This window comes from Haliotis cracherodii, unplaced genomic scaffold (assembly GCF_022045235.1).
Source record: "Haliotis cracherodii isolate W230 unplaced genomic scaffold, xgHalCrac1.p SCAF_5, whole genome shotgun sequence".
NCBI classification, from domain to species: domain Eukaryota; kingdom Metazoa; phylum Mollusca; class Gastropoda; order Lepetellida; family Haliotidae; genus Haliotis; species Haliotis cracherodii.
Genome location: NW_027266308.1, coordinates 67,344,272 through 67,367,516, shown reverse-complemented (window position 1 = coordinate 67,367,516; position 23,245 = coordinate 67,344,272). Strand labels below are relative to the sequence as shown.

Here is a 23,245-nt window from a genome sequence, read left to right as displayed (position 1 = left end):
GTAAACAGGCTCATGATGGTAGGACCACACTTTTAAGTATTTTCATAATTAAATTAAACAAAAATCAGTTGAACAAAATACAAAGGTGGCTAAGTGCTCAGAATGTGGCAAGGGGAGTAGATGTGTGGCATCATTGTGGGGGACTTGCAGCAGTACAGCACACCGTCACACACGTCTGTTCCCTGTCATCGTATGTATTATTTGTATTCCTTACGTGTTCAATCAACTAGTTGCAAGTGGCATCACCAAGGACCAGTGACGGCTATACGCATGAATTTTGTATTGCAATTTATTGCAATAATAATTCATGTTTTGCGATACGTACCACAATATATTGCATGCTTTCTTTCATTTGTAATTGTTATGAACCTGAACAAAAACACTCCCCCTTCATGTTTTTGACAACTTCGTATGTTGTTGGATGTTACTATGGCCACAAATCATGCGTAATAGACACATGTACAGGTAACAAATAGTTTCCCAGCTTAGAAAACAGGAACAAGGTGCTAATTTCTCCATTTCCATTTGAGTTGACACAAGATGTATGATTTTGAAAAACGCTATATGCTCGTACTTTCCAAACGTATTGTGGTACGTATTCATTGTTACTACATATCCTGGTATACCGGTAATATCGCACACCTAATCTAAAGACATCACTGACATGATTTTCTCAGGAGAATTTTCCACATGATTGTCTCTAAACGCTTATCTTCTAACCAAATATATTATCAAGACAAATATATTTACATGTATCATTCGATCAGATGTTTTTGGACATCATCCGTTTTCGGATGGCCATGTTTATCGCAAATACTCCCACTATAACAAGGGTTGTGGTGTCACACATACCTTGTAAATATGCAGATAATAGATTATTTTTAAGATAACGTTGTCTTTTATGAGAAAGTGAGATGTCTTATGGTTGTTCTTGTGATTAGCGTGAAAACTACAAATGTTTCTTAAGCGTCCGAAAACCCCTAACACAGGAATAATTCATTCATGATCACTAAAGGCACAAACAGGGAAGTATGGTGAACTTCCTGCAGCTTGTCGACATGTTGACCACCATATGATACCTCTACACCAAGCACACATCTACAAGTGAGTGAGGTGGATTTATCACTGCTTTGAACAATACCCTCACAGCATGTCAGAAGAAACTTGAATGGAAGCCCAACAGGATGCAAGTAACAGATGTTGGACAACCACCACACCCACCCCCACCTCCACCCCCACCCTTTCTTTTTTTCTTAGCGTCAGCTGAATCTGAAAACCTTGCCTCTGGCGGAACCCACAAGCACAACTATCATCTGGATGTATCTGTGACTTAAACTACCCATCAGAAGATCCTGGCATGGTTAAGGGACATAACTCTGCAAAGTGAATTGTAGCAGTGTAAGACCCTAGGGCCACTTGTTCCCCATACAGTCAGAGTTTTAGCCAGACATGATGTGTTGGTGGATGTCTATGTGTCGCGTGTGTGCAGGGAGCTCAGGAGCTATGAGGGTCGAGGGTTATGGTGGTAAGACATCGGTAAGTCAACAGAAGAGACAATTATAGTGAACATCAAACCACAGAGATTTTCTAAAATCCTCAGAACATGACCTCACCGAGTACATCCAATCTGTCCTTGGCCATCACCATATTGGTCAGCATCTTCTCTTTGAGACGCCGGGCTCTCTCGTATGAATCCCCTTCAAAAAGATTAACATGATTACAAACTGTTTCCCAATGTCAATGACCTTACATCTTTACGAAATAATATACATTCAGGCATCACAACAAGGTTCTACTGTATAGTCAGTGTGAGGTCACAAGGTTCTACTGTATAGTCAGTGTGATGTCACAACAAGGTTCTACTGTATAGTCAGTGTGATGTCACAACAAGGTTCTACTGTATAGTCATTGTGATGTCACAAGGTTCTGCTGTATAGTCAGTGTGATGTCACAACAAGGTTCTACTGTATAGTCAGTGTGATGTCACAAGGTTCTACTGTATAGTCAGTGTGATGTCACAAGGTTCTACTGTATAGTCAGTGTGATGTCACAACAAGGTTCTACTGTATAGTCAGTGTGATGTCACAAGGTTCTGCTGTATAGTCAGTGTGATGTCACAACTAGGTTCTACTGTATAGTCTGTGTGATGTCACAAGGTTCTACTGTATAGTCATTGTGATGTCACAACAAGGTTCTACTGTTTCGTCATTGTGATGTCACAAGGTTCTACTGTATAGTCAGTGTGATGTCACAAGGTTCTACTGTATAGTCATTGTGATGTCACAACAAGGTTCTACTGTTTCGTCATTGTGATATCACAAGGTTCTACTGTATAGTCATTGTGATGTCACAAGGTTCTACTGTATAGTCATTGTGATGTCACAACAAGGTTCTACTGTATAGTCATTGTGATGTCACAAGGTTCTGCTGTATAGTCAGTGTGATGTCACAACAAGGTTCTCCTGTATAGTCATTGTGATGTCACAAGGTTCTACTGTATAGTCATTGTGATGTCACAAGGTTCTACTGTATAGTCAGTGTGATGTCACAACAAGGTTCTACTGTATAGTCAGTGTGATGTCACAAGGTTCTGCTGTATAGTCAGTGTGATGTCACAACTAGGTTCTCCTGTATAGTCAGTGTGATGTCACAAGGTTCTACTGTATAGTCATTGTGATGTCACAACAAGGTTCTACTGTTTCGTCATTGTGATGTCACAAGGTTCTACTGTATAGTCAGTGTGATGTCACAAGGTTCTACTGTATAGTCATTGTGATGTCACAACAAGGTTCTACTGTTTCGTCATTGTGATATCACAAGGTTCTACTGTATAGTCATTGTGATGTCACAAGGTTCTACTGTATAGTCATTGTGATGTCACAACAAGGTTCTACTGTATAGTCATTGTGATGTCACAAGGTTTTACTGTATAGTCATTGTGATGTGACAACAAGGTTCTGCTGTACAGTCAGTGTGATGTCACAATATTGTCAGCTTACCTTGTCCGCTGACCTCTACTGAAATGCCCTTCTCCAGTTCGATGATGCCTTTCTTATACAGATCAATGGCCTGCTCCTTGCGACCTGGAACAAGCAACACATTCCCGTTACCTCAGCTTGATCATTCTGAATATCACTCACTCACTCACACTCACACACACTCTCACACACACTCTCACTCACATCAATGTTCATCCTCCCCAGGTGCCTCATAGTAATATCTGGAATAAATGCAGTGACAATATTCTGCTTCATCTTCAACAGGGGCGGTCGGGAAGCCTAGTGGTTAAAGCGTTCGCTCGTCACGCCGAAGACCCGGGTTCGATTCCTGACATGGGTTTAATGTGTGAAGCCCATTTCTGGTGTCCCCCGCCGTGATATTGCTGGAATATTGCTAAAAGCGGCGTAAAACCATAGTCACTCACTCACTCACTCACTCATCTTCAACAATGCTTGCAGTATGACACTGGAAGTGTGAAGTATAAGAAGACGTAATCAAATACTGTCTGTGTGAGGCATTCCTGCTTTCAGTTAGTATCTTCTATTTGCATCAAGTACATCTTCAGATACTGATGAGATGACGGTGGTGCTTGTATGCCTGCAGTTGGATTGATGTGGTTGGACTGCAGCAGTTGGATTGATGTGTTTGGACTGCAGTGGCTGGATTGTAGTGGTTGGATTGTAGCAGTTGGATTGTTATGATTGTATTGTTGTGGTTGGATTCTTGTGGTTGTGTTGTGGTTGTATTGTTGTGGTTGTATTGTTGTGATAGTATTGTTGTGGTTGTGTTGTGTTTGTATTGTTGTGGTTGGATTGTTGTGATAGTATTGTTGTGGTTGGATTGTAGCGGTTGGAGATGATGGTGGTGCTTGTATGCCAGCAGTTGGATTGATTTGTTTGGACTGCAGCAGTTGGATTGATGTGTTTGGACTGCATCAGTTGGATTGATGTGTTTGGACTGCAGTGGTTGGATTGTAGTGGTGGGATTGTAGAGGTTGGATTGTTGTGGTTGGATTGATGTGGTTGTATTGTTGTGTTTGTATTGATGCGGTTGTGCTGGCTGTGGTTGTATTGTAGCAGTTGGATTGTGGTTGGATTGTTATGGTTGTATTGCTGTGGTTGTATTGCTGTGGTTGGATTGTAGTGGTTGGATTGTTGTGGTTGGATAGGATGTTTGTAGGTGATTGTACCACATGAAGTAACAATGGTGGGTGGCAGTGGTGGGTGCCTATGGTGGTGGTGTCAGAGATGAGTGTCAGTGGTGGGTGCTTGTGATGGGTAGCGATGGTGGGTGGCAGTGGTGGGTGCTTGTGATGGGTAGCGATGGTGGGTGGCAGTGGTGGGTGCTTGTGATGGGTAGCGATGGTGGGTGTCAGTGGTGGGTGCTTGTGATGGGTAGCGATGGTGGGTGGCAGTGGTGGGTGCTTGTGATGGGTAGCGATGGTGGGTGTCAGTGGTGGGTGCTTGTGATGGGTAGCGATGGTGGGTGGCAGTGGTGGGTGATTGTGATGGGTAGCGATGGTGGGTGGCAGTCGTGGGTGCCTATGGTGGTGGTGGCAGTAGAGTCAATGGCTGTAGTATTTGTAGTTAGTGATGGATGGTGGGCACAACAAGTACCATCTTTTAAGCTCTTTTGGTATAACATGGTCGGGGATAGAACCACTAACCTTCCACTCTCCAGGCAGACGCTCTATCCACTAGACCATGGAGGTGGTCACAATATTCAAGCTATGTCAATAGCAAAACCGCCAGAAAATGCAGGCGGTCTAACTCAGAAGGGGATACCATTGACAAGTAGCTTTCAGTTGGAAGGAAATCTGATGGTGTATATAATGGTAAATTCTTTATATAGAACTGTCTGTCCAGATACACATGTACAAAATTCCATGGGATTTCAAACTGCCCATTGATCACCGCCTGACAAGTAGAGCAATGCTATAAATAATTTCATGAGTTTGTGTCTTAAAATATGCATTCACTTGAACAAGTGTCAAAAGCGGGTCAAATGAGTTGGTATGTGTTGTGTTTGTTTGGTTCATAAGAAAAAAGAAAAAAAACCTCCATGATTAACCAATGTGGCCCCTCACGTTCGTATCATCGTTGGGTTTAAATCAATATGACAAGTGTGGCAGGGAGTGTTTCTTGGTGAGAATCAATAAGGAAGTGTTGATCACCATGTTTGTAATTGGACTTGCTGGCTGTGGTATTGAGGCAGAGGTGCCTGATCATATTGCAAGGTTGGGATGAGTGAGTGAGTGAGTGAGTGTGATAAACTGTCAGGTAGAGAATGTAATGACACTAATCGTATGTGTTTCGGTACATTATTTGCAGGGTACAATTTAATGGGGGGGGGGGGGGGGGGGGGAGCAAAACCAGAAGAAAAATTAATTGTTTTTCATTTTGTCATTTTGATCTGGAACAAATTATATTTGGCCACTGCAGGCCCTTCCGAACCAGAATATGAAAAGGTTGGGCATGCAGCTCTGCACAGTGAATTGTTGCATCTCATACCACTGGGACCACAGTGGCCTCGACAGGAATAAGATGATGTAGGATCAGGGAGGATGCTCATGATGTCAATCACTGGATTGTCTGGTCCAGACTCGATTATCTACAGACCGATGTATTGCTGAGTACAGCGTTAAACAACAAACAAATGATGAAGAGAAATGGGTTGACAAAGGGTGTGCATTTATTTTGGGGCTTTGTGCATGACGTGACGATGACATCTCAATGATTAAGTTTTAAGTCCAACAGTGTAACAGGTTGAAGACTTGGAACACTTTGGTGAAACCCACAAACACAGGACATGGTGCTGGTCCACCAAGTATCATTGCTAGGGCAAATATGTCACCTGAAGCACTCTAACAGCTATTAGGAACACCACTTTGCACCGAAGGGGATCGATGCTCATGATGTCAATCACTGGATTGTTTGGTCCAGACTTGATTATTTACAGATCACCGTCATATAGCTAGAATATTAATGAGGGCGGCATTAAACAACAAACGAACAAATAAAACTTGGCACTGACGGCCCATGTTACCAACTTCTGGGTAATGTTAACACCTGAGACATTACGTATGATTTGGGAAAGATGGCGACTGCTTGTCGTAAGAGGCGACTAACGGGATCGGGGGGTCAGGGTCACTGACTTGGTTGATGCATCTCATTGTATCCAAATTACGTAGATCATGATGTCAATCACTGGATTGTCTGGTCCAGAATCGATTATTTACAGACTGCCATCATATAGCTGGAATACTTCTGAGTGTGGCGGAAAACGACAAACAAACAAAACGTATGATTTGAACTCATCATGCATTTGCTCAGCACTATTTATAGTGATTTTAGTTTCACCACATGCTTTGTGACTGAGAGGCCAATTAGGTACCGACAGACTGTCAGTTACAACTTGTTGATGAAATACCAAAAGAAAAAAGAGTTTTATTCACTGCAATCATTTTTAAGTTATGTTGAATATATAGCCCATTGCAATTATCAATGGCCCACGAAGAGAAATTTACGCCCCTAGCATGCCAAAAATGGCCCATGAATTTTGAAAACATGAGGCCATAGGTCCATGAGGAACATTTCCTTCCCGATCAATGCAAGTACATGCCCACATAAACCAGATTCCAAATTAGTTGCCATGAAAACAGTCTCCATGTAATCAGGAACTGTAGACACTGAGGGAAGTATATCATTAGTTGTATCCCTGGTGTAACCTGATACACTAGCTAGTACACCACTACTGTCAACGACAATTAGTGACTGGTAACATAACTCATTATCACCTGAACATTTCACCTGACAACTTCTCACAGGTGTGATCAATAAAATACTTTAGTGATAGGATCGGATCGAGTGAATACTGTCTTTCAACAACCTTACAGCCTCATCAAGGCTGTCTGTCTGTCTGTAGGTGATAACTCTGGACCAGGTGCACCGGTGGTTGATAGCATGACAGCCAAACATTATATGCCGTGATCTAACTTGAATGTCTTGTCACACAGAGTTTAGGCTTCCTAGGTCTGTAGTAGTGGTTTTCCAGAAGGAAATAAAAAGAAATTTGGACAAAATGTGATTATGTAAATGCTACACATTAATAATAAAATTGCAATGATTTGAACTGTGATCTCAGGACAACACACCATCTGCATCAGCCCAGCATTCAGAGGTGGAGATGTATTTTGAGAAACTCTAACATCACGGACAAGGTGCACAATTCAAATCTCAGTAAATATGGAAAAAAGGACCAAATAATTTGAACATATATACTGAGTCCAAATATAAGCATGTTTAAGTATATATATATACTGTATAACATAAGTACAAAATTTCATTACTTTTTCAAAATAATGACCATACTGAAAATCAAATTCAAAACTCTTGAACAAATTGAGTATTTTAACAATGTTCACCTTCAGTTTACACACCCAGTCAACTTTATCTAAACAATTATCATAAACAGGAGCAGACCAATTCCCAACGAAGGGTATCTCCTGACCCAGGAGTTTCAAACTGACACCAGTATCAACAGCACATCCATGGCATAGAGTCTATATCAAACAATGGGAAAACATGGCATATATTGCCTCAGCTACAGGAATTCAGCATGGCTTGTGGTTTCATTTGGACTGGACTTCTCTGGATTTTTTGCAGATATATATTTTTAACTAAGATATCCTTATTTCTGGGACAAAATGTTAGTCTACAAGGACAGCACCAATATGGTTATTTAACACAAAGTGAGCCAAGAACTGCACCATGATGGTATCTAACCACTATACATTCATGAAAAAGTCCACTATGTAGATTAACAGTTAGTCTATGAAATCGTATATTACACAATATCTCTTCTCTCCTTTAAAATTAAAACAAATAAATTTATTGCTGATTTCATATGTGGAATAGAGCTAGCTAGAGCTTGCTTGACTTGCTTTTGTGGATGGATGGAGGGATGGGTGGGTGGGTGGGTGGATGGAATGGATTGATGGATGGATGGATTCTACAGTCATGGTGCAGGACTAACCAATATGGTATGTAACCCTATAAAACCATGATTCTACTAATTGGTGCCAGTACAGAAATGAGATGCCAGGCTGAGATTCAGGAGCTGTATGCCCCATTGCAAGCACCTGCCGAATCTGCCCATCCCAGACAGCCCCACACAATGAGGTGGGGGGGAATCAATCTAGGCTGTCACACCTCCCCTGGTGTTTGGGGGAGTGCCACGTGTATCCGCTAATTGTTTCTCTTGTAATTGGGACATTATTGATGTTCTTGTTACCACCCAGCTCTTACTGCAAGATTGCTGGATCTGGGTGTTGATTAATGTCGTCATCTGGTCTGCTTCCAGACTGACATTTTCTTAAATAACTTTAAAGTATTTTATTGGTCAAAAATTAAGGAATGAAAACCCATTTTGGACCTATAGACCTGCATTATATATGCTATCTAAGAAATGAAGTAAAAAATGTTGTCAGATGAGTCTCGGAGTTAAACCTTTTTTTCTTTCTAAAATTTCCCTGATTTGGACTTGTAACATTGTATAACATCACAAGATGTAGGTGCAAGAATAAATGTGTCAGTAATCTATAACCCACGCATTTTAAAACGTGCATAAAATCACAAAAAGTATGGCATATACCTCATTATACCTAAAAGGTTCTCCTAAAGTACAACTGACATTATGAGTGATGATTAAACAAAAATAATTCCCTCCATTCTTGAAGGGTTTTTAATACCTTCCAAGGACGTGAATTTATGCTTCTTATATTTACACAGAGTTTTTTATTTGATAGCAGTGATACATATAATTTTTTCAAAACTCTGAATCATTATTCCTCAATAGCAAAATAACAAAAGAATCAAACAATTCCCAAATTGATGTATGATGCTGGGCTGTTTTTTTCAATAAATCCTGCATTAGGTGCAACATTCCACTCTGTCAGGGAACGATGTCATACAATCAACAGTCACCAAGCCTGACCACCCAATACATTTTGATTTAGTCCAGGGTAAGTTGTTCGGGACCTATTTCAAAGCGGAATTCTAACAGGATGTATGATATCTGACATGCTTACACAGTATCACAAAGTATTGAATGGTTTAGGAATTATGATCCTCAAAATGAAACTCTCATTTGAACTCATTTAAATCCACATTGTTGCCATGGAAACACACACAAAAATAAATGTCTTAAACACCTGAACAGCAAAAGGCAGGAATTCAGTGCATGTCTGATGTGTATATAAAGTTTCATGAAGAAATATTGAACTGTTTATGACTTATGCTGACAAAACTGACAGACGGAGCTGAGATTGAGCGGGGAATAATAAGCCCTTATCGTTAAATATAGCCATTCCCCGATAATTCAACACATCATAAGTCACCAACATGATAGACAGTTGTCAGCCATATGAACTTGCCCAATAACTTTCATAACAATATTAAAATGTTTTCAGTAACTTTTCACCCACCAGAGGCCAAAAAGAGGCCAAAAATGGTTCTTGTATGCGCGTTCCTGGAATAATTCTTGTTGTCCCACTACCTGGGGAACTTCACCGGTATTCTCAAGCATCATATAAATTCACAGAGTAAACAAAATAATCCATTGCCATATGATCAAAGTATAAAAACACTATGATTCAGATCACAAATGGTGAAGCCTAATTGATTGCCATGAGCTGACAGGCTACTGTTACCAACTAATGACAACACAGAAAACACCATTAACATGTGAATAGACAAGAATAGGTTTCATAATTTTTATTTTCTGTAATTCAAAGAATACCCTTTTTCTCATAACTGGTATGTGTTCTGAATGCATCAAAATTTTCAATGTTTTAATTATGATTAGTTTACATACCATTGATTTGTTTCGGTGCATAAAATAATGTCCGACATTTGTAACATTCACAATAATGGCCGAGTCTGTGGCAGGCTGAAGAGCAAGAGTTAATCCATCTTAATCAGATTTTCTCAGATCATGGTTCTGCTACACAGGACCACGTTTCCTGGGCGGCAGCACAGCGTGTTACATTTCAAATTCGAGCTCAACCACCACGATCACGGTCAATACAACAGTCAGTAACGACCAGGTCATCACATCATCACCATCAGTGTCAGGACACATTTCACAACCCATCCAAACAAATAGAGTACAACAGTGGGTAATCCTGTGTTATAACTGTCTTATACCACACTGTCACCATCACAGTGTCAGGACACATTCAACAACCCACCCAAACAAACGCAGTACAACAGAGGGTAATCCTGTGTTATAACTGTCTTATACCACACTGTCACCATCACAGTGTCAGGACACATTCAACAACCCACCCAAACAAACGCAGTACAACAGTGGGTAATCCTGTGTTATAACTGTCTTATACCACACTGTCACCATTACAGCATCAGGACACATTCAACAACCCACACAAAGTACAACACTGGGTTACAAATGTCAAATGATTACCCTGCACGCACCATCCAACAGCAATAGCTTCATGTGAAAGGCTGTATCTACCAAACCGAGTGAACTGGTATTTTCTGCCAGTTTGGAACCAAGGGGGACCATGCTCCGAACCAGGGAGCAAGGGGGAAAATATCTACATCCATGGCGCAAATACATTTTCAGCTGACAAGATAAAACTGAGGTTAATGGACCGAAGTGCATGAGGGGCTCTCAGAGGCTGAATGTGAGATGTCGTTGTAGTAAACAAAGACAGCTCCTGCGATGGATTACCCCTACATGGCTAACATCCACACAGATAAACATAAAAAAACACTCAATTCAAGTCACACGGGGCTCTCAGACCAAAGAGAGACAATGCTCTCACAGAATTGATTTTGTGCTTTTTTAATTCCAACCAAGGTTGCAATGGATATCTGCATTAGTTAAACATGTATTAAAAACACAATGTCATCAGTGCCAAACAATCCTAAGAGCTCATCTTGCAACATTTAACAATACTTTGACAAATACAGAAGATTATCCATGAAAGCCTCAGATGTGAGGATGCCTGAGGGGGCACCTGCCTCACACACCTGTCCCCCCGGGACACCTACAGGCAGGGAGAGTAATCCGCCAGAGTCAAGTGGTTCAGCTCAACTAAATCAAGGATGAAGCCAGATGTCACCCAGTTGGAACCGTCATAACAAGACACAATACCATGGGTTCACAGACACCAAGAACAGTGACCTACTGTTCCAGACTTGAATGCCCAAAAATGCCAAAGTCAAAAGATAAAACCCTACTTTATGAAAACACTCAAATGTTACTCATTTGGAGATAATAATTGATATGTCTGTTCTTGTTGAAAGCCACAGTCAGCAATACTCCTGTCATCTGATAGTGGTCTATAATTGATTCCTGCACCAAAATCATTAGTAGCTGATGTGATGTGAAATGTGCATGAGATATGACAAACAATCAACCAAGTCACTTAGCCTGAGCACACAGCCCTATCTAGTCACTAAGGCTGACAACACAATCCTATCTAGTCACTAAGCCTGACTACACAATCCTATCTAGTCACTAAGCCTGACTACACAATCCTATCTAGTCACTTAGCCTGACTACACAATCCTATCTAGTCACTTAGCCTGACCACACAATCGTATCTAGTCACTTAGCACTGATCACACAGGCTTATCTAGTCACTAAGCCTGACAACACAATCCTATCTAGTCACTTAGCCTGACTACACAATCTTATCTAGTCACTTAGCCTGACTACACAATCCTATCTAGTCACTTAGCCTGACTACACAATCCTATCTAGTCACTTAGCCTGACTACACAATCCTTTCTAGTCACTTAGCCTGATCACACAGCCCTCTTTAGTCACTTAGCCTGACCACACAATCCTATCTAGTCACTCAGCCTGATCACACAGCCCTATCTAGTCACTTAGCCAAACCACGCAATCCCATCTAGTCACTTAGCCCGACCACACCATCCTATCTAGTCACTTAGCCCGACCACACCATCCTATCTAGTCACTTAGCCTGACCACACCATCCTATCTAGTCACTTAACCACACCACACAATCCTGTCTTGTCACTTAGCGTGACGACACAATCCCATCTAGTCACCTCTTACAACAAGCAACAGAGGGATTTGGACCAATTCCAACCACCAAAGACCTGCATGAGACTACAAAGAAGTAAGTTGCCATTTATTTAGGCAGCGCTAAAACTTGGCACTAGTCCTATAGTCCTTGCCAAACTGCCCAATAGTTACGGTATCAAAAGACGAGAAGAAATTTGCCACCTTTAAGGGTTTTGCTATACGTTATCATCATAAGGACTAGTGGACTAAAACTGTTCGTTTCTACCGCTGAATTAGGGAGTGTTAACTCAAGAATCACATCCTTAGTTCACCCCCAGAAGTTAACTGTACTGGATGCGTAATTATCCTCAGCAAGTGATCACATAATTTAAAGTCACTTCAATGATTTTTAACTTAAATTTGATTCTCCCACTTCTATGTTGACAAGATAAGTGGAAGATAGGAATTAAACTACAATCTGGTTTTTAACAGATAAACTATTTCCTCCAGTGGTGCTCCACTAAGAGTAGGATGTCTGGAACAAGGCCATCATTCTTGTTACTGCCGCGTATCCCCCCCCCCACAGAACCCTGTGATGGGCTGCCTCCATGTTACCTTTCACCTGCTGCTATCAGGAAGCGGCAGTCTGATGAGCACAGATAACAGTGACTGGTCCAGCCACACACACCCACTCTCCATCACATCTCCCTTAATGAACAGGGGTAATGGATAGGCGGAAGGAACGGGTCTGTTAGCATTCATCTGAAAGAGGCTGTCCACACTACCCCATTCACATCACCCACCACGCACACAGGCACGCACCGCAAACACGCACGTTCACCCCAAAACACTTTATTGAATGCTTCAAAAACTATAACTGACCAATAAATAATTAAAAACAAGGGGCATAACTCAAATATTAGTTTTTAAGCTGTTTCAAACGCAATATGATATTCAATACTTCATGATGTATTCAAACGTCATCCTCAGTAGTTTTTGAGAAAACTTGCCCCGTTGGCGGAACTGTGCACAATGGCCAAGGGACATAACTCTGTACCATAGTAATTTTTATGCCAGCGTTCAAACTTGATCCACATATTTATCCGTTAAAATAGTTGTATTCATAGCAGTTCTTGAGAAAACATATCCCTAATGCAGGTATGGTACACCAAACACTGACTGATACAATAACATAATGCATTACTTTTAAGTGAACGATACAGACAAAATGTTATAGCATGATAAGAGCATAGGGAGTTCAATCAAATTACAAATTCTAAACTCTAAATTCTATATTCTAAGTGATAGTGAGTAACTTTTTAAAAACATCAAACCTTTAATTATCTTTTACTTAAAGAATGAAAACAATCTGTTCAGAATGGTTGAAATAAATGCGGGGCTCCATGTGACAAGCCAAGTTGCAGTAGCAAGGGGTTTCAGTCCGGGGAGAGGGGTTTCAGTCCGGTGAGAGGGGTTCCAGTCTGGAGAGAGGGGTTTCAGTCCAGAGAGAGGGGTTTCAGTCCAGAGAGAGGGGTTTCAGTCTGGAGAGAGGGGTTTCAGTCTTGAGAGAGGGGTTTCAGCAGTCCGGTGAGAGGGGTTTCAGTCTTGAGAGAGGGGTTTCAGTCTTGAGAGAGGGGTTTCAGTCCAGAGAGAGGGGTTGCAGTCTGGAGAGAGGGGTTTCAGTCTGGAGAGAGGGGTTTCAGTCCGGAGAGAGGGGTTTCAGTCCAGAGAGAGGGGTTTCAGTCCAGAGAGAGGGGTTTCAGTCTGGAAAAAGGGGTTTCAGTCCAGAGAGAGGGGTTTCAGTCTGGAGAGAGGGGTTTCAGTCCAGAGAGATGGGTTTCAGTACGGAGAGAGGGCTTTCAGTCTGGAGAGAGGGGTTTCAGTCTGGAGAGAAGGATTTCAGTCGGGAGAGGGGAGTTTCAGTCCAGAGTGAGGGGTTTCAGTCTGGAGAGAGGGGTTTCAGTCTGGAGAGAGGAGATTCAGTCTGGAGAGAGGGGTTTCAGTCCAGAGTGACGGGTTTCAGTCTGGAGAGAGGAGATTCAGTCTGGAGAGAGGGGTTTCAGTCCAGAGTGAGGGGTTTCAGTCTGGAGAGAAGAATTTCAGTCCGGAGAGGGGGGTTTCAGTCCAGAGTGAGGGGTTACAGTTTGGAGAGAGGGGTTTCAGTCTGGAGAGAAGGATTTCAGTCCGGAGAGGGGGGTTTCAGTCCAGAGTGAGGGGTTACAGTTTGGAGAGAGGGGTTTCAGTCGGATGAGACGGGTTTCAGTCTGGAGAGAGGTTTTCAGATGACCGACCACTAACCACGGCAGCCTCAGAAATACATGTTTTGTAAGACTGGTCCAGAGTCCTTATTTCATTAGTCATTTGTTTGTAGCCAGTCCTCTGTTTGTAGCCAGGCCTGATTGTACAAAACAAAAATGTGTACTATGCTACATTTTGTCAGTTTTATTCAGTTCGATTTGCAGCAAAATTGAAGAATTGGGAGCTGGTTCAAACTTATAGCCCTCAAATGCTACTAGTCAATAAGGTCTACCATCCTTGGATATTAACTTGTCAGAACAATTTCGAAGTCTTGGGCTTGCAGACTGGAGTGAATTCTAAAGGCTGTGATAACATCACATAATAGTTTAGCACTGCTGTCATTATAGTTTCCACAAAGTCATCAGTGCTCTAACATAGCCAGGTTTTTTAAATGATCCTTCAGTGCAATGTGGCCATGGGTGATACCAAGAGGTGATACCTGTATCTAGGTGCAGTATCACTAGAAGTGGCTTTTACACACTTATTTTGAGCTGACATTTACCCAGCTGATTTGATTACATATTTCACATAATCAAATAACATCCTCACTTTTTTACCAACGTCTATTCTGAAAAGTCAGTGCTCTGACCACGGCGACAACAAGCACGGAGCGGGGAAGATGGGATGTGGTCATTAAGAGCGATAGCACCATCAGTCATGGAGCAGGTTCATTCAGGCTGCGTGGAACTAGATTGATAAGGGATTTAATGTGCGTCTATCTCGGGAATAGCCTACAGGGAAGTAACTTGGGGTCATTGAATAAAACAGGCCAATTTTTTAAAAGAAAGTAACATGATTGCACTTTTGAGTTTGCTATCTTTCCTGCTGTGAGATGTGATGTAAACATGCATGGTCTTACTGCTAGTCACACCAACATGGTGAATTATTTCTCCATGTTATTAATTTGAATTTTTGTATTCAAGGTGTTAACAAGCCTTCTAGTTGACGGGAGGGCCATAGGTACAGCAGCTCACCTTATAACAATGGATACTTCTACAAAGTCCTCACCACCTTAATGGCCACCCAGGAGCCTACATGGTGCAATACCCATGGCACATATCCCCCAAAGGAAATGATTGCACAGGTAGGATTAAGGTACAAGACAAGAAGATGATGAGGAAGAGTAGCCAACTAAGGGGTAGTGAAAACAGTGAGGGGCCTGGGTGTGATAACAAACAGCTGACCAGGTAACAATGAAACAACTATCAAGGTGTTAATTTGGAGGTCATCATCAGAGGGTGTTAACTGGGTGATGGTCATTACTGGGTGTTACTTGGGAGGTCATCATTACTGGTGTTAATTGGGAGGTCATCATTACAGGGTGTTAATTGGGAGGTCATCATTACAGGGTGTTCATTGGGAGGTCATCATTAGTGAGTGTTAATTGGGAGGTCATTGTTAGTGAGTGTTAATTGGGAGGTCATAATTACTAGGTGTTCATTGGGAGGTCATCATTACTGGGTGTTAATTGGGAGGTCATCATTACTGGGTGTTAATTGGGAGGTCATCGTTAGTGAGTGTTAATTTGGAGGTCATAATTACTGGGTGATAATTGGGAGGTCATCGTTAGTGAGTGCTAATTGGGAGGTCATCATTACTGTGTGTTAATTGGGAGGTCATTGTTAGTGTTAATTGGGAGGTCATCATTACAGGGTGTTAATTGGGAGGTCATCGTTAGTGAGTGTTAATTGGGAGGTGATCATTACAGGGTGTTAATTGGGAGGACATCATTACAGGGTGTTCATTGGGAGGTCATCATTAGTGGGTGTTATTTGGGAGGTCATAATTACAAGGTGTTAATTGGGAGGTCATCATTACTGGGTTTTAATTGGGAGGTCATCATTAGTGGGTGTTAATTGGGAGGTCATCATTACAGGGTGTTAATTGGGAGGTCATCGTTACTGGGTGTTAATTGGGAGGTCATCATTACTGGGGGCTAATTGGGAGGTCATCATTACAGGGTGTTAATTGGGAGGTCATCATTACAGGGTGTTCATTGGGAGGTCATCATTAGTGAGTGTTAATTGGGAGGTCATTGTTAGTGAGTGTTAATTGGGAGGTCATAATTACTAGGTGTTCATTGGGAGGTCATCATTACTGGGTGTTAATTGGGAGGTCATCATTACTGGGTGTTAATTGGGAGGTCATCGTTAGTGAGTGTTAATTTGGAGGTCATAATTACTGGGTGATAATTGGGAGGTCATCGTTAGTGAGTGCTAATTGGGAGGTCATCATTACTGTGTGTTAATTGGGAGGTCATTGTTAGTGTTAATTGGGAGGTCATCATTACAGGGTGTTAATTGGGAGGTCATCGTTAGTGAGTGTTAATTGGGAGGTCATCATTACAGGGTGTTAATTGGGAGGACATCATTACAGGGTGTTCATTGGGAGGTCATCATTAGTGGGTGTTATTTGGGAGGTCATAATTACAAGGTGTTAATTGGGAGGTCATCATTACTGGGTTTTAATTGGGAGGTCATCATTAGTGGGTGTTAATTGGGAGGTCATCATTACAGGGTGTTAATTGGGAGGTCATCGTTACTGGGTGTTAATTGGGAGGTCATCATTACTGGGGGCTAATTGAGGGGTCATCATTACTGGGTGTTAATTTGGAGGTCATCATCAGTGGGTGTTAACTGGGAGGTCATCGTTAGTGAGTGTTAATTGGGAGGTCATCACTACTGTGTGTTAATTGGGAGGTCATCGTTAGTAATAATTGGGAGGTCATCATTACAGGGTGTTAATTGGGAGGTCATAATTACTGGGTGTTAATTGGGAGGTCATCACTACTGTGTGTTAATTGGGAGGTCATCATTACTGGGTGTTAATTGGGAGGTCATAGTTACTGGGTGTTAATTGGGAGGTCATCATTACTTGGTGTTGATTCGGAGGTCATCATTACTGGGTGTTAAATGGGAGGTCATCGTTACTGGGTGTTAATTGGGAGGTCATCGTTAGTTAGTGTTAATTGGGAGGTCATAGTTATTGGGAGTTAATTGGGAGGTCATAATTATTGGGAGTTAATTGGGAGGTCATAATTACTGGGTGTTAAGTTGGAGGTCATCTTTACAGGGTGTTAATTTGGAGGTCATGATTACTGGGTGTTAAGTTGGAGGTCATCATTACAGGGTGTTAATTGGGAGGTCATAATTACTGGCCGTTAAGTCGGAGTTAATGATGACAGACAATAGTACAGTCAAGTATATACCAGGAAGGTCCCTGGTAATGGCTGGTTTATTTGTTTAATAGTACAGCACTGTCGGAAATGCTAGAAAAATGCCTTTTGCCTGCAAAAACAAGATAGAATGTTTCACAGACTGTTGCTTTTGAAATATTAAGTAACTACTGGTCTACAAACCTGTGGTTTGAAGCATTTCACTCACCAGAAAGTGTTATAAAAAATGTTACCGGGAGACAAATTCTAAGAAAAGAGCAAGTTCAGATTTATTCTCAGTCCAATGAGGGGAGTCAGAAACAAACAAAAGAAATATGTGTATGTGACTCTGTCATTCTAATGATAATGTCGTCCGTGAGAATGCACAGGCCAGTATGAGGTCATCACCTCGGGACAGGTGTAATTACCTCAGGATAAAGGCTTTTTCATACATGCATGACAACACATGAACATTTTCAAAGTTTATCGTCATTTTATCAGTAAAAGTACCTCTTTAGGCTAATCACAGTGTCAGTTAGGACAGGCTAGATTTGGTAGATTTACATTATTTTGACATATGTTACTTTCATAGCCATGTTACTCATATTTAATAAATGTAGCCAAACAAGCATTTTTCTAGCATTTCCAACAGTAATTTAACGTGCATATTTAAAATGTGACTAATCCACACTCTAAAGCATTCTGAAAACGCTACATTATTACCCTAGGCATTGGATCAGTGTGCACTCGATGTTTATTCTGATCTGCCGGGGGATGACACGACCCCTGCTGTACACAGGACAACGTGCCATTCTTTGGATTTCCGTGGTTCCCTGACATATCGTCCTTCAGAACCAGGACGCTGAAATGGATTTCTCTCTAGACAGAGGTGGAGTGAGTGAGTTGGGTTTAATACCACTTTGAGCAAGTAAGTGTGTTGGGCTTGACGTCGCTTTGAACAGAATTCCAGTTATATCACTGCATGTCAGCTTTTTGAGGGAGGAAAGCCCCAAGTGATGCAGGTCTCAGATATTTACCACTTTGGTGAAACCCACGGGCATGGGAATGGTGCTGACAAACTTAGAAACATATTTGGGGCACATTGGAAATCAAACTCATGATCATAGGTTTCTGGTGTACCCAAGGGACGCAACTTTGCACAGCTAATTGTGGCACCTCAGACGACAGGGCCTCCTGACCCCCGCTGATGGATGTGAAAAAGCAGGATACGTGCATCAAACAACAGGACTAAGTTTGAAACGTACAGCAAGTTAAGTAACAACTCGACAACAACAAATTGAAAACACACGGCACATTTTGTGACTTCTAGTTTTAAAAGGAATTAACTGCACAAATTAATCTCTGACAGTCCAAATCAATTCTTAAATAAACTTGTCTGACTTCATTCAGCACTTTGTAGCTTTACACCACTTCTGGAGAACATATCTTTTCACCTTGTACATTACTGACCAACAGAGATGGCCATCTTGAACCCTGAAGTCACACTAAAATTCCAGGCTCTATGTCATGTCAAATTCTAATCTGAGCTCATAAATCTAGGTCAGCTATTTCTGTAGACTTAACAATTAGCATTAGTGGGGCATGGTTCACTGAAAAGTAGATGTATCAAATACTCGCATCAAAAGGCAGCATATTTCTTTTCTGTGTAAGAAGTGATGTGTATCAATGTCAACGTGACACAAAGATTCACACTCAAAGCAAGCTGTAATATCACAGCTTATAATTCTCAGTCAAGTTATATTTCAAAATGATCAATGACAAGGCCAGCAGGTCTCCGTTAGACTGGATGGTCTCTATTAGACGGAATGTTTTCATTAGACCGGGATAGTCTCCATTAGACTGGGATGGTCTCCGTTAGATGGAATGTCTCCATTAGACCGGGGATAGTCTCCATTAGACCAGGGAGTCTCTGTTAGACTGGGGATGGTCTCTCTTTGACCGGGGATAGTCTCCGTTAGACCAGGGATAGTTTCCTTTAGACGAGATGTCTCAATTAGACCGGGCATGATCTCCATTAGCAGGATGTCTCCGTTAGACTGGGAATGGTCTCCATTAGACTGGGTATGATCTCCATTAGACTGGGTATGGTCTCCATTAGACCAGACATGGTCTCCATTAGACCAGGCATGACAGGGGATAGTCTCCGTTAGACCGAGAATAGTCTGCATTAGACTGGGGATGGTCCCTGTTAGACTGCAGACAGTCTCTGTTAGACAGAGGTTAATATCCCATAGACATGATGTCTCCGTTAGACCGGGGATGGTCTCCATTAGACAGAGAATAGTCTCCATTAGACTTGGGATGGTCTCCGTTAGACTTGGAATAGTCTCCATTAGATTGGGCATGGTCTCTGTTAGACCAGGGATAGTCTCTGTTAGATCGGATGTCTCCATTTGACAGGGGATAGTCTCTATTAGACCGAGAATAGTCCCCATTAGACAGGCGATGGTCTTCATTAGACAGGGGATAGTCTCCATTAGACCAGGGATAGTCACCGTTAGTCAGGATATCTCCGTTTGGCAGGAGATAGTCTCCTATAGACCAGGTATAGTCTCCGTTAGACAGGGAATAGTCTCCATTAGATGGAATGTCTCCATTAGACTGGGGATAGTCTCTGCCGTTAGACTGGGGATGGTCCCTGTTAGACCAGGAATAGTCTCCATTAGACAAGGGATAGTTTCCTTTAGACAAGATGTCTCCATAAGACCGGGCATGTTCTCCATTAGACCAGGGATGGTCCCTGTTAGACCACGGATAGTCTCCGTAAGACCGGGGATAGTTCCAGATAGACGTGATGTCTCCGTTAGACTGAGCATGGTTTCTGTTAGACCAGGGATGGTCTCCATTAAACCAGGGATGGTCTCCCTTAGACCGGGGATAGTCTCCGTTAGACTGGGGATGGTCTCCGTTAGACTTGGAATAGTCTCCGTTAGACTGGGGATGGTTTCCCGTTAGATTGAATGTATCCATTAGACCAGGGATAGTCTGCATTAGACAGGATGTCTCTGTGAGACCGGGGATGGTCTCCGTTAGACTGGGGATGGTCTCTGTTAGACCGGGGATGGTCTCTGCTGGACCGGAGATGGTCTCTGTTAGACCGAGGATGGTCTCTGTTGGACCGGGGATGGTCTCTGTTAGAAAGGGGGCACGGGTGGCCCGGTCGTCTTAGGCGCCATGATTCGCTGTGCAGAGTTTTGTCCCTTGGGCATGCCAGAAACCTATGATTGAGTGTTCGAATCCCGGTTCGCCCTGATTATGTTTCTAGGTTTGTCAGCACCATATCCGTGACTGTGGGTATCATCGAACAGGTAAACGTCTGACACCTGCATCACTTAGGGCTTTCCTCACACATTAAGCTGACAAGACGTGATATAACTGGAATACTGTAAAAAGCGGCATTAAACCCACCTCACTCACTCATTCAATCACTCCGTTAGACTGAGGATAGTCTCCGTTAGACGGGGGATAGTTTCCATTAGACTGGGGATGGGGATGATTCATGACATGAGGACACTCTATGAAAACTCTATGCACTTCCTAACCATTCACCTGATGAAGGAGCAAGAAGAAGCTCTGAAGCATTGTGACAAGGAATAAACGAAGTTCTATACATAAATAGTGTCATGTATTCATGCGTAACCAGTCAACAAAATTCCAGCTATGTAAAAGCAGATCATATTCCATCAGAATATTCTTAAACATGCTAATAGAAAAACATCAGATTGTGTCCCAAAAAATTTCAAAATTCATACACCAAACTTATGTCTAAATATATTTTGCAGTGCAACAGCTGCAATCATGGTGTTACAATAAATTCATCTGTTTAAAAGTTGAAAATTGGTTTGTATTCATCATCAAACACTGCACTCAGCAATCGGCATATTCCAGCTATATGACGGCTGCTTGTTAATAGTTTGTCCCAGGCAATCTGGACTAACATTTACTCCCAGAAACAAAGTCATCTCATTTAAAAATCTATATCTACAAAATAAAAAGCATAATCCAAAAGGATCCCAGACCAATGTCTACTTCTAGAGCTTAGGCAATCTCGACTTGCCAAGTAGAGGATTATGTATTTTTACATTATACAATCATGTGTTTCTGTGTTCCAGATCTCCATCATTTGTGACGTCGAATAAAGATATCTCAAAACAGTACAACACCTACTCATTTACCAAGTCATTCTGAGCTAGAGACAGACAACAGACAATCCAGTGATTTATATTATCACAGGGTATGAAACTCCCAAAAATTTCAGCCAGACCACAGGACTGGCTAGCTGAAATACTTGCCAGCCCTGACCAAAACCTGCCTGCCCACTATAATCATATGTTTCTCAGGATAATTTAATTAAAAATATGAAAACTGATTGCTTGTAGCATAAGCGCATCGCTAAATGTAAGGTTGTCTAAAAGCTAACAGAGTTTCTTTTTGGTTACATTTTATCATTCATCTTTACATCTGAATTAATGCTTATCATCGGGAAATATTTAGAATATTTTCACCTATGAAATATAACCCGACCGTCGGGCAGGGGGATTTGAAAATCTCTCAGCCCGAGTTGAAATCAACCTGTCTCGGACGGTCGGGCAGGCAGTTATTTCGAACGCTGATTATCAGTAATGTCCCATAGCACTGGGATATGATGACGTGCATTAAAACCATCCACCCAATCCACTAAATTGTCTCCTTTCACAGGCATAAGATGTGGAGGACCTATTCTAAACCCAGAATCCCCACAGGGTTAATCTGTATGTAATTTAATCAATTTAATGAAGTGTATCTGTAATATTGTTTGGGGTATACAATATTTCCTTATTTCATCACACATAAAAATATCTAACCTGCATCTTCTTCGTCCAGCTTTAGCGCTTTTGAGATGTACTCGAAAGCCTTCCTGTGGTGATGTTTCTGTTGCGCTAGGGCCGGCTCCCCGGGGCCGACGTTACTCCTACCCCTCGGGCTGTCGGTCATCATGGAACAGCCCTCCTCTTCGTCACTTTTTCTGTTATGATATCTTGCTGGAATGGCACGTCGACTTTTACAAGCAATTAAAATAACAACAATCCACAGTTGATACACGAACGTTCGAAGTAAGGCAAAAACAAACAAAAGGGGTGCAGCGACGATACGGAAATTTCGGCTATGGATTGATTCATATCCCCTGGCGTTCGGACGGCCCCTCCCCTCCCCCTTTCTACGCCCAGACCCCCGTCCTGACCCAGGCCCCTTCCGATGCATAGTTCTCGCTATCCGCCATATTTTGAACAAACAAAATTAGAAGATGCTATTTGTATTACGAGAACCGTTTATCATAACGGTACTTCTCGAACCTCTGTTAGATCGGCATTCAGCCGTACAACTCAACCTAACGGTACAATATAAAAACCGCTTCACGTACCCAAACAAAGCGAACGATGTTTTGAGTATGCACACGGAAAAAGAGGTGTACATAAAAAAGGGTAATACGTTGCTTTGGTTAAGAAGGTTATTAGCTTTTAAGTAAACAATTTGCAAAAATATTAAATACAAGAACAAAATAACTCGTAACATAACCATGTTAGTGCTAGATTACTATGTGGCGGCAATGAGATTATTATATCATACAGTATTGGTATTTCACAGACCTATTGTTTTTCACGCGTTGCTGTTATATCAAGCATCATACTGTTACGTAACACGCGCATTATTTGTTATTTCACACATACTATA

At 41.8% G+C, this 23,245-nt stretch overlaps 1 protein-coding gene across 2 annotated transcripts in view; it reads right to left on the bottom strand.

Moving 5' to 3' along the window:
* The window catches only part of LOC139442506 (spastin-like), a 39,718-nt gene extending 16,944 nt beyond the window's left edge, over positions 1-22,774 (bottom strand). For both annotated transcript variants that reach the window (XM_071223320.1, XM_071223321.1), the window contains exons 1-3: positions 22,378-22,774; positions 3,000-3,083; positions 1,614-1,697 (exon numbers count right to left, since the gene is read on the bottom strand). In XM_071223320.1, the coding sequence (XP_071079421.1) occupies positions 1,614-1,697; positions 3,000-3,083; positions 22,378-22,774 (565 nt within the window). The remainder of the gene's footprint in view (positions 1-1,613; positions 1,698-2,999; positions 3,084-22,377) is intronic.
* Between the last annotated feature and the right edge of the window lie 471 nt (positions 22,775-23,245).